The sequence below is a fragment of the Bos grunniens genome, chromosome 5 (assembly GCF_055505025.1).
Source record: "Bos grunniens cultivar Pamir isolate PY7600 chromosome 5, Bosgru_T2T1.0, whole genome shotgun sequence".
NCBI lineage: Eukaryota > Metazoa > Chordata > Mammalia > Artiodactyla > Bovidae > Bos > Bos grunniens.
Window position 1 is genome coordinate 2,912,663 of NC_141169.1, and position 12,863 is coordinate 2,925,525.

Consider the following 12,863-nt stretch of genomic DNA (forward strand, 5'->3'; position numbering starts at 1 on the left):
ATGAAATTAAAACAAAACAAAACAAAAACAAATAAAAACAGCTATTCAGAACTTAATCAGTTGGTGAGTAAAAAAAAAAAATCTTCGGAATATGTACTTGAAGCAAGAAATGGTTTTTTTCATTTTATAAATACCAGTAATAGATGACTTCTATGAATTTTATCTTATTAATGCTTCTTTTTCAAATGTAATTTACATTTATACTAGTCACATATGGTAATTGTCAGAGCAAGGAGTTTTATTTTTTAATACAGAAACTTCAATGCTTATGTAAATAGTATCTTCAAGTGCCAGTAATGACATAATAAAAACACCACTGTTTTTAACCTGTTAAACCTTTAAATCTTCAAATTTAGAGTCCTTAAATAATGAAGTGGGAGTGTCCTATGACTTTTTTTTTTTTTTAAAGCTTGTTCTTAGGTGGGTTCTGTATTGCTTTACATCATGAACTATTTTCAATTCAGAAATCAGAATGCCTAACATAACACGTTAGCCAACACTGCATCTTTGTTCAAAGACAAAGTTAGGCCTGTCATGCATCAGATTCCCTAAGGTGAGGACAGACTGGTTAGATCCCAAATAGTGATGGCATTGATTTATCATGTGTTGTGCTTAGGACTAAGTGTTTTACATGGACCATCTCATTTACTCTTCACAACAACCTGCAAGGCTAGTACATTAGTATCCTCACTTTATCTATGAGGAGATAGAAGCCGAGAGAGATTGAACAATTTATTTGAAGTTTCATAGCCAGTAAATGTTAGACCTAGATCATAATTAGTGTGGACTCTAAAGCTCCAACTTTTAACTGTTATGTCTACTGACCTCTCCCAAGAAGGCTTAGGCTGCAGAGCTGGAAAGGCAACTGGGGCTGTGATGGAGATGCTGCTGAGGACACAGTGTGGAAGACAGCGCTGACGGTGAAATTTAAGGGTGGGAAGGAAATAGAAGGGGGAGTTAGTTCAGAAGCCTGGGGATTTGACAGCAGGATAGATTTGGGGTAGAAGAACCAGGACAAAGTTCACAATGCATCTGTAATCTAGGGGAAGTGCCTCTGAGTGATACTCAGCAGAGAAGCTGAAAGGAGCCGAAGAGCACTTCACATAGCAAAGAGTGAAACCAAGGAACTGATGACCAGAAGTGCAGAATTTGATCTTCTTTCTCCAATAGGAACTGGTTATGGTTACATATCTGCTTTGCAACATCAGGCAAGACTAGTTGTAAGCTATATTCAGCATTACTTGTCATCAGAAAGGAAAGACTCTGGATGACAAACTCTGTTGATCAATTTGAGATCAGAATCTGACCTGACTGTGGTAGGGAGGAGAGGCCTGATATAGCCCATTGTTTTTTTTTAGTAGTTATTTAATAATGTAGAATATATTAAAGTTTATTTTAATATATTAAATATATATTTAATATATTAAATATATTAAAGTATATGAAGTTTCAGACTTTTTTTTACTTTTTTTAGTAGTTATTTAATAATGTAGAATATATTAAAGTTTATTTTAATATATTAAATATATATTATATTAAATATATAAAGTATATGAAGTTTCAGACTTTTTTTTACTTTTTTTAGTAGTTATTTAATAATGTAGAATATATTAAAGTTTATTTTAATATGTTAAATATATATTTAATATATTAAATATATTAAAGTATATGAAGTTTCAGACCAGAACATTGCCACTAATGCTAGAGACTGGGCTTTGGTTTGCATGTATTATCAATATTAGACTCTGTTTTGTGATTCTTGGAACATTTCTACCTGGTTTCAGGTTCTTAGTGTTGTGTTGTCAGGGTGCTGTGCTGTGCTTAGTTGCTTAGTTGTGTCTGACTCTTTGTGACCTCATGGACTGTAGCCCACCAGGCACCTCTGTCCATGGGGATTCTCTGGGTAAGAATATTGGAGTGGGTTGCCATGCCCTCCTCCAGGGGTCTACCCAACCCAGGGATCAAACCCAAGTTTCCCATGTTGCAGGAGGATTCTTTACCATCTGAGCCATCTTGGAAGCCAAAGAATACCAGAGTGGGTAGCCTAACTCTTCTCCAGGGAATCTTCCCAACCCAGGAATCAAACAGGGTCTCCTGTATTGCAGGCAGATTCTTTACCAGCTGAGCTCTCAGGGACATCTGTGGTGGTGCATTTTTCATAGTGATTGACTTTCCCCAGAATCCAAAAGAGGAAGTTATAATACTTTCTAAAGGTTTGCGTACATGCGTGCTTAGTCGCTTGGGCTTCCCTGGTGGCACTAATGGTAAAGAATCTGCCTGCTAATGCAGGAGACTCAGGAGACAAGGTTCAATCCCTGGGTTGGGAAGATTACCTGGAGGCATGGCAACCCACTCCAGTATTCATTCTTGGAAAAATTCCATAGACAAGAGGAGCCTGGCGGGCTGCAGTCCATGGGGTCTCAGAGTCAGTGACTGAGCATGCACAGCACGGACATGCTTTTCTGTCCATGGAATTTTTCATGGCAAGAATGCTGGAGTGGCTTGCCATTTCTTCCTTCAGAGGACCCAGGGATCAAGCCTGCATCTCCTGTGTCTCCTGTATTGCATGTAGATTCTTTATCCACTGAGCCATCAGGGAAAAGCTTCTTAAGGTTTAAGCCAGATTAAAGTTGGGGCTGTCAAATAATAGTCTACTACTAAGGTGCTTAGACATTTTCCCCTGGAAGTCAAAAAGAACTATGTATCTGGGTGTGGGGGTCATTACAGATGACTTTGCAATAGGGGAGAACACTCAAAGAAAACTAGTAGAATGGGTTAAAAAACACACACATAGATGGAAATCCTAGAACTCTGGTTTTCAAAAGTTAGAAGATGACAAGAAAATAAAACAAACAACAAAATACACCAACAACAAGAAACGCTAATTGGGGAAGTAGAGGAGAAACTACGACAGACCCTAATTCACAGTATAATTCTCAGCAATATCTAAGAAGAAACCCAGAGGTCTCCATATTTTGTAATCTTAGTGAGAGCTGTTTAAGCAGTGTTAAAAGTAGAAAGCAAATTCTAGTGCACTGAAGGGAGCAAGTAGAGAAAACCAGATTTTTATGGTAATGTATGTAATCACTTTCACTACTATTATATGAATATTTGCTATCTGCCTATAGTTTTTAGAACTATAGTAATTAATTGCGAGCAGACGCCTATGCATAATTTTAGCCAGGATTTTTTTGAATTTCCAAGTAAATTAGACCCTGAAACATTTGAGTTTTCTTACTTCTAGTCTCAAGGCACATTAAAGAGTTGTGGTTGAACATTTTAATGGATATAACCTCATGACAAATTTATTTTGCAAAATTAAAACAATTTGAATAAATCTTATCTTCAAAGTTAAGCAATAGAGTATTTCAGTAACTGAAGATATATTTTTTAATTTATTATTTATTATTATTTTTAAAATCTATAAATAAAATTTATTTATATAAATTTAAATAAATTTATTTAAATAAAATAAATAAAATTTATTTATTTATATAAATTTATTTAAATAAAATAAATAAAATTTATTTATTTCTATAAATTTATTTATAATAATTTTATTTATAATAAAATTAAATTTATTTATAATAAATTTTAAAATAAAAATTTTTATTAAAAAAATAAAAAATTTTAATGTTTGTCTGCACTAAGTCTTTGTTGAGGCACAGGCTTTTCGTTGCTGTGCTCAGGCTCTCTCTTGTTGTGGAGAGTGGGGGCTACTCTTCATTCCACGTGCGAGTTTCTTGTGGAGGCTGCTCTTGCTGCGGAGTACAAGCTCCAGAGAGCACAGGCTTCAGTACTTGTAGCACATGGGCTGAGTTGCTCTGAGGCATGTAGGATCTTAAGTTCCCAGACCAGGGATAGGGCCCATGTCCCCTCCTTTGGCAGGTGGATTCTTAACCACTGGACCACCAGGGAAGTCCCTGAAAATATATATTTTAGCAGCTTCGTTGAGGGATGGTGACATGCAGTATATGTGACATGCACATGTGTGAAGTGTACAGTTTGAAGTATTAAGATATGTATTACACCCATGAAATCATCACCATAATAAACCCATCCATCTCTTCCAAAAATTTCCTTTCTATTTTAATCCCTCTAATCTTTGTCCCCAGGCAAGTACTGATCTGCGTTTTGACATTATAGATTAGTTTTCATTTTCTATATATAAATGACATGAATCATACAGCATATATTTTTTTCTTTCTTTTTACTCAGCATAACTATTTTGGGGTTCACCCATGTTGTAGCATGTATTGACAGTTCTTTCTTTTTATTGCCTGCTGCTGCTGCTGCTAAGTCGCTTCAGTCGTGTCCGACTCTGTGCGACCCCAGAGACGGCAGCCCACCAGGCTCCCCCGTCCCTGGGATTCTCCAGGCAAGAACACTGGAGTGGGTTGCCATTTCCTTCTCCAATGCATCAAAGTGAAAAGTGAAAGTGAAGTCGCTCAGTTGTGTCCGACTCTTAGCGACCCCATGGACTGCAGCCCACCAGGCTCCTCCATCCATGGGATTTTCCAGGCAAGAGTACTGGAGTGGGGTGCTACTGCCTTCTTTTATTGCCTAATAGTATTTTATTCTGTGGGTGCATCACACATTAGTCACTCACATATTGATGGACATTGGAAGTAAAAATGTTATGAACATTTGTGTACAAGTCTTTATGTGGATATATGCTTCCTGCAGATGTTCTGAAAATTTAGAACTATTTATGAGATAAAGATACAGAGCAGAATACGTGTGTACTCAGTTGCTTAGTCCTGTCTGACTCTTTTGCGACTCCATGGACTGTACCTGCCAGGTTCCTCTAATTTTCCAGGCAAGAATACTGGAGCAGGTTGCCATTTCCTTCTCTTGGGGATCTTCCTGAACCAAGGATCAAACCCATGTCTGCTACATCAGCAGGTGGATATTTTTTGCCACTGAGCCACCAGGGAATCCCTACAGAGCAGAAAGGTGCAAAGTGTCTCTCAGTAGTGCAGTAAAATCCAGGTTTCTCTGTACTTTGACATTGGGTTATTATGTCTGTAGAATAATCTCCTGCTCTGCCAGCCACAGACATGGTTCCCTCTATCAGTAATAAAGCCTGTGAGAGTCTGAGAAGCTGCCTTCTATTGCTGACCCTTCTGTGTTTCTCTTGCTTTCAATCCCTTTGTCTGAATCTGACTGTTTGCTCAGGAATCCTTGTCTGGTTGAAGTCCAGCTTTGTCTCTCAGGTCCGACACCGCTGCCCTTAGACCTCTGGAAACTAATGAGTCACCGGTCTGCTTGGCTACCGATGCCTGAGGTCTTTGGCACCAGCCTTCAGCTGCCCCACACGCTCAGGCTGCAGGTCAGACTGTGGCTGTGTGACTGCCCTCGGATGTACCTTCTTTATTCCAAACTTTTAGACTCTGCATCTGGCCTGTGTCTGGAGTCCTCGCTATGCCCTTTGAGCCACTGCATATCCCAGTGTGCGGCCTGACTTGCTCACTTAATCCTGGGGACCTGAGTACCCCTGGCTCTTGGAAGTCTCCAGGGAACAGAAGTGACTCTCTTTTGCCACAGTCTTGTTCTTAAGTCCAGCTGTTCCTAGTAATGGCCCCAGACCTGCTACTGCTGTTGCCATCTGCTGGTGGCAGATGGAGTTGGCACATAGTGTTCTGTTGCCTACTTTGCTCGTATTTAGGGGAGGCCTCAAAATAAAATCTCAAGCAGAAGTGTGTCTCTTTGCTCCATCCTTGCGCTCTGCACAGTTCTCACACCCGTGCTCTCCCTCCCTGCCCTCAGCCACGTCAGCCTCACTCTGTTTGTCCAGTGTGCTGCTCTCATTCCCTCCTTAGGTCTGTGCAGCTTTTGTCCCCTCTTCTTAGAAAACGATACTTCCACATATCTTCAGACATGTGGCTTCTACCATTACTCACATCTCAAGCGAGATGTGATGGCCTTACAGATGCCTGCCTTGACCACGCTCCACCTAATCACTCCACCAATTACTGTCTTCCTCTATTATTATTATTATTTTTTTGATAGCATTTGTCATTTGCTCAGTTTCTCTCATTCATTTATTGCTTGTTAATTGATCTCTTCCTCCTACACACACCCACACGTAAGTGCCACGAGAGCAGGGAACAAAGAGCCTTGAGGGCAGAACAATGCTTGTATTGAGAAAAGAGCTGCTCAAAGATACATGCTTGTGTAAACGACTGCACGTAGTATCTCTATGTGCCCGTCGAATTCCTACTTATTTTCAGAAATCCAACTCAAACGCTACCTCTTTCAAGAACTAGATCTGATATTCTCTCTCTTTCACAGCACTTTTTATTCTTTATTTCTTGTGTTAAGTTGTCATGTTTCCCTGTAGTGAATACAGGGGCCATACTTGACTTATTTTAATACACATCTCAGACTTACACGGGGGCTGCCCCAGTGGCCCAGCGGTAAAGATTCTGCCTGCCAATGCAGGATAAAAAGTAGAAGCGGCTTTGATCCCTGGGTTGGGAAGATGCCCTGAAGTAGGAAATGGCAACCCACTCCAGTATGCTTGCCGGGAAAATCCCAGGGACAGAGGAGCCTGGCAGGCTACAGTCCACAGGGTCGCAAAGAGTTGGACATGATGAGCAACTGAGCATGCACACATGCACACAAACTTAAGGACACAGCAAATGCTTAGATGTTTGTTAACATCATGAATAAATGAAAATTAGCTTTGAGACTTGACCATTTAATTTTTTTCTTATTATGAAATATTTAAAGCATGCAGAAAAGAATCAATAATATTATAAGTAATACCCATGGATCCATTATCAGCTTTGAAAAATTAGCATTGAAAGCATATTGGGGGTACTTCCTTGGTCCAGTGGTTAAGACTCTGCCTTCCAATGCAATGGGGTACAGGTTCGATGCCTGGTCAGGGAACTAAGATCACACATGCCATGAGGTGTGGCCAAAGGCTAAAAAGTAAAATAAAACAAAACAAAACATTGGAAGAATTCCCTCGTGGTTCAGTGGCTAAGACTCTGTAGTTCCATTGCAGGGGGCATGAGTTTGATCCCTGACTGGGTAATGGGGACATGAGCCTCTGCAGACTGCACAGCGCATGGCGTGGCCAAGACAAAACAAATCACGTTTGAAATCCATTGTATTTGACCCTCTGTGATATTGTGATTTATGAGAAATATATCCATGCCATTCAGATTTCTCACACATGTTTTCTGGCTCACAGCTCCCAAGACCTTCAGAATTTTCCAAGTGAAGCGAGACCTAAAGTTGTCTTTTGTTACGTTAATACAGTGACTTTTGGAACTCACCTAAGGATGGAGGCTGGTTGCCAGGAAAACTAACCTTGTGATTAGAGGGTTGGAACTTTTCGTCTCACTCCTTGGCCTTGAGAATGAGGGGAAAGGGGCTGGAGACTGAGTTCATGCCTCAGTGGCCAATGATTTTATCAACCATCCCTCTCTAATGAAGTCTCCATGAAACCCCAAAGGTATGCGCGCAGAGAGCTTCCAGGTGGGTGAGCAGGTGGAGATCTGGGGAGAGTGGCACGTCTATGAGAGGGCACGGACGCTTTTCACCCTTTCAGACGTCTCTTCCATCTGGTTGTTCCTTAGATAGCTTTATAACAAACTGGTGATCTGGAAGTTAAATGTCTCTGAGTTCTGTGAGCTGCTCTAGCAAATTCATCAAACCCAAGCAGGAAGTTATGGGAATCTCTGATTTATAGCCAGTTGGTGAGAAGTGCAGGTAACAACCTAATCTTTCAGTTGCATCCTGATTTGAGGGGGGTGGTGGAACCTCCAGTCTTTATAGATCAGAAGCAAAGATAACAACCCAGGCTTGGGACTGATTTCTGAAGTGGGGGGTGGTGTGTAGTCTTACCGGACTGAACCTTTATCCTGTGGAGTCTGATTCTGTCTTTGGGTAGACAGTATCGGAATTGGACTGAACAGTGGGTCACTCTGTTGGAATTGCTTATTGATGATGTGAGACAACTCCCCTCTGCCTCTGCCATTTGCATACAATCAAAATTGATTCTGGAAACATAAAAGACTGTCCCTCATTCCTTCCTTCTCGTTTTTTCCCTGAAGCAATCATAATTCTGAATTTGGCGTTTATCGTTCGTGAATGTGTGTGATTCTGTGTGCATTTTACCACTACTATTTGTCTGAGCACAAGTGTGCATATGTGAATACCCATTTTCCACCTATTTGGCTTGCTTTTAAGTAGTGGATGATAAAGGGCATTCTACACTTCGTTTGTTCCCTCAGCATTATGTTTTTCTGATTATCCATGCTGATACATGTAGTGTTAGAATCTAGTGGTGAGACTATTTCAACTGTTGTATGGTGTTCCTTTTTTAGAACTATTTCACAGTTTCTCTGTCCAGTATCTTGGTGAAAGGCATGTAGTTTCTCCTTTCACTTTTACAAACAGTACCGCAGCAACATTCTTGTACCATTTTTTCCTTAGCATCCTGGGGTGTTACTCCAGGGTTTATACGGTTAAGTGGAGCCAGCTTGCCAGGGTTTGAGTCCTTACATCGCCACTTGCTGGCTTTCCCAAGAAGCATTGACCACCAACTATTTTCAGCCCTTCTGAGCATGAATGCCCTATCTCAGCTGCTGGCAACAAGCCGTCAACTTGGCTTAGATCCCTTTAATTCCGGTAGATCCTGCTGGAGCCAATTCCCAGATGCCACTGCTTGCTCCTGGAGCCAGACCTCAGCAAGCCTGTGGCTTCACTTGCAATCACTACTTTGCATTTATGTACCATTTCTGGTCCATGGAGAGGTTTATTTTCCAGTCTGGAGATGATATTTAGTTTTTCCTTTTCATATTTTATTTATCATTGCTATGTGTTTAGAGCAGAGGGAGTACATTAAAGCATGAACTTACTGTGTCACCTTAACCAAAAGTTGATAATATAATACCTTTACCAGCTTTAAAAGTAAGCATAAATCTTAAAATCATCTAATCATAGATTTTTGGAGCTGAAAGGGATTTTAGAGATTATGATGTCTAATAACCTCATTTTGTAGGTGAGAGAATTATGGTCTTGAGAAATTAAGTGATTTATTGATGTCATATATTTAATTAATGATGGAGGCAGGACCAGAACCAAAGTCTGCAGTTTCCCTCAATAGTCCTTTTGATGCTACATCGTCCATTATAACTTTCTTTATGTGAGCTATATTTACATGTAACATTTTATTTTTAACAGAACTCAAAAATACATTAAAATTAAGCAATTAGAAATAGGACATATCAGATTTTTAAACCACTGTGAGATGTTTTCTTTTGAACAATATTGAGGTAAAAGCAAGAGTACAGTATTCTCTGCATTAAGCTGATTTATTTTCATCAGAAGGCGCAGTGCCTTTTGACTCTGTAGATTCCTGCTGCCTTTGGTTTCCTTGACTTTCTGCAACTTATTAGGATAGGCGCATCAATAATGGTGCTGATACTTCCCACCTCCTCCACCACTGGGTCTGAAAATGGACTGTGATGGATGGATACAGCTAGCGTTTACAGTGATAGCCTATATTTCTGCTGTCACAAAGAAATGGCAGGTAGTTTAATTTAGAAAAAAAAATTACTAAGAAAGAGCAAGTATTCTTTTTAATGAGAATTTCTGGACTTTTGTCGGATATGCGTTTAGAATCGAATGTGTTTGTTAAAGCCTTTGGAATTGTTTTATTTTGTTTCTAGATCTTTTAGCTGTGCCTAAGCATCCGTATGCTGCTATGGAGAACTGGGGACTAAGTATTTTTGTGGAACAAAGAATACTGCTGGATCCCAGTGTTTCATCTATTTCTTATTTGCTGGATGTCACCATGGTCATTGTTCATGAGATATGTCACCAGGTATGAAAAAGGATCAGGTGTAAGTATAATTGCAAACTATGGCGAATGTAAAATGATATCAGATAGTTAGATTAGGAGTTCAGTTGTTATCCCCCCAATTAAGTTTCAATTCGGTGTAGAGCACTGTGTAGTTCTTTTTGGAAGATCTGTCACTTTTCTCAAATGACAGCACAAACGAAAGTGAGGGCACAGATTGTATTGAATGAGCAACTGTCATTCAGTTTAGGTGAGGAGTGAGATGGCATCGCCACCCAGCAGCCTCTTTGGAGACTCCATGCACTCACTGTTCTTTGTCCACCTTGCTTTATTTTCTTGTGATTATTGGTGTGTATATATGATAAGAGCAGTGATGGCGATGATTTATTGCATTGCTGCAAGATGCAGCGGAGTTCTGTGTACATGTCAAAATTTGCTTTTGCTGAAATCAATTTGTTATTCCCCTTCTCCCATCACACAGACACTTAGGAAGTCTTTCACTAACTCAGCCACAGACTCTTTGTTCTGAAATGATTGATATTTTTTTGTCTTGGCATGTTTAGAAATTCATATGTAAATTAGCCAGCTTTGTCGTGAAGCTAAGATAAAATAAATTTCATGCACTTTACTACAATGAGTGAAAGGTATTACAGAGATTTCACAATGCCTATTTGAATCTTGATGCTAATGAAAAGAATAACTGAAAATAAACGTCTGTGCTTTAATAAAAAGCAATCCTTGTCTGGTGACCAGAAGCTATGGTTAGTTTTTAAGTGAAAACACCAGAAATCTCAGTGTGAAACTGCAAGACTTCCACTTGTTATCAACTCAAAATCTTTTTAAAAAGTTTGAAAACCTTAAAGAGAGGTAGAAAATGTTGTCAGTGAAAGAAGCTGAACAGGTAAATGCTAATATGTGAACACAGACTTCATGATAAATTGTTCCAGGCCACATGACTCTTTACCTAAATGTCAGCCTTCTGCAGTGAACCTGTGTGGTGTTTGTACCGGCCATGCTGGTCAGCTAGGGCATGTGTTCCTTGCTTCAGTGACTTAAGCGGATCCATTGTAGAGATAACTAGTGTTTCTGTATTGTGCTAAAAGTGGTTTCCAGCTAATCATACAATTCTTTGACGCAAAAACTGATTCCTTTTTGAACATTCCTAGACACAAGTTACATGAAGAGTTCTTTTGAAATAAGAGCATACTGATAATCATTGTTCCTAGAACTGGATTTCTTTTGTTCCAGACTCTCAGTTACTTTCTTGTTCTAGCTTAGTGATGTTCAGCTACTTATTATAGGAAATGAACCAGAAGCTGGGAGAAACACATAATAATTTCTACTGTCAATGCCAAAGTATCTTCTGCATTACCATTTCTCCTCACCTACTTCTTGTTGCAGTTTTTAAGATAGACTTTCAGTTTAAGAGAGAAGAAGCACTTGTTGCTGATCAAGAATAAAAAATACTTAAAACATCATTTAACTTGTGGTCATCAGCATGTTCAGAATTATCTTGTATTTGTATTTCGATTAGAGATCCTTTTGAGTAAGAGATACTTTATTATTAATATTGAAACGCTCTGCCACCAAGCTATTTAGCTCTTAAAGCTGTAGAGCTATCATCTGATACTTGCCTGACTGCCTTTTTCTTCTGTTTCTTAAATAGCTCACTCCCACTTAGAATCTTCACACTAAGAGTTACTTATAAATGCCTAAAATCCTCCTGCCTAAGGCTTTCTCATGGCTCCTTCTTATCATTAAAGTATGAGCTCAAATGTCATCTGCTTAGAGAGAACCTTTTTGCTTTTATAATCTAAAGTGACCCCTCCCCCATACATATCATGTTTTAATAGGACCTGAAATTCTATTGTTTCTTTGTTTATTTTTTATTTTCTATCTCACCTCATTGTCCCTTCTTCCACAATAAAGTGTTCGCTGTCTCAGAAGGGACGTTGTCCAAGTGGCATAGTTCCTGGTATATAATGTTTTTTGTTTGTTTTGTTTTTTTAATGAAAAAAGAATTCCATTAAGCTTTTTCTGAACTCAGCAAGGATTTCAGAGTAATGCATCATCATCTAATCAAAACACCAATTAAAAATGACAACATTATTTTTCCTGAAGCGATCTTAGAGGTTTTTTTGTTTGTTTTTTTTGGTCCAACACTCATTATCATAGAATCATGGAGAGTCAGGTGTGGAGCATCCTGAAAGCCTTCAGCTCTTTCAGTAGGCTGACGTTGTCTGTGATTGCCTCTGACACTGGAAGGCGCTGCTCCAGTACTTCCTGTGCTGAGCTCACTGCTTCCTGAGGCAGTATTTTCCATCGTCATCCATTTTAGTCTGTTAGAGGGTCTCCTGCATTTTTAGCAGCCTCTACCAATTGACAAACCCCAATTTCCATCCATTAGTCCTGATTTGTCTCCTGCAGGGACACAGAACCCAAGCTTCTTCTACATATTAGGTCTTCAAATATTTGAAGACAACTGTCAGCAATTTTTTTTTTTCTCCTGAGTCCTTTCTCTCCCAGGTTAAATATTCTTTTTCTGTTCCTTGATAATTTTATTTTTGTTCTACCCTGAATGCACTTATTAAAAAATTAGCATCACCCAAGTGGTCAAATTAATAGTCTTGCTATAACCTATTTTAAGATCACAAAACCAATTAGAAAATGAATTTCAGTTGTGATCATCACAGTTTAATACATTTAATTCTAGATGAGATAACTCTGGCTAGATGTGATTTTATCTGATGCCCATTCATCTGTGATGGCAGTGGTTTGGTGACCTCGTGACTCCTGTGTGGTGGGAAGACGTGTGGCTGAAGGAAGGGTTTGCTCACTACTTTGAGTTTGTTGGTACAGACTACCTCTATCCCGGCTGGAACATGGTAAGTGCATTTCTCTTTAATTTTTTGGAACTCTCAGTGAAAGCTTGATCCCATGTCATATTGGGCTTATCTTATCGTGAGATGTGTTTGAAAATGCCAACTGATGCATGAAAAAAATTAGCTACCCAACAAAAGAAATGTAACCCAAAATATAAACG

General features: G+C 39.2%; 1 protein-coding gene across 5 annotated transcripts in view; it reads left to right on the forward strand.

The window, feature by feature from the left end:
• The window catches only part of TRHDE (thyrotropin releasing hormone degrading enzyme), a 454,936-nt gene that overhangs the window by 231,776 nt on the left and 210,297 nt on the right, over window positions 1-12,863 (forward strand). For all 5 annotated transcript variants that reach the window (XM_086398684.1, XM_086398686.1, XM_086398685.1 and 2 more), the window contains exons 4-5: window positions 9,690-9,844; window positions 12,592-12,705. In XM_086398684.1, coding sequence (XP_086254810.1) covers window positions 9,690-9,844; window positions 12,592-12,705 — 269 coding nt within the window. The remainder of the gene's footprint in view (window positions 1-9,689; window positions 9,845-12,591; window positions 12,706-12,863) is intronic.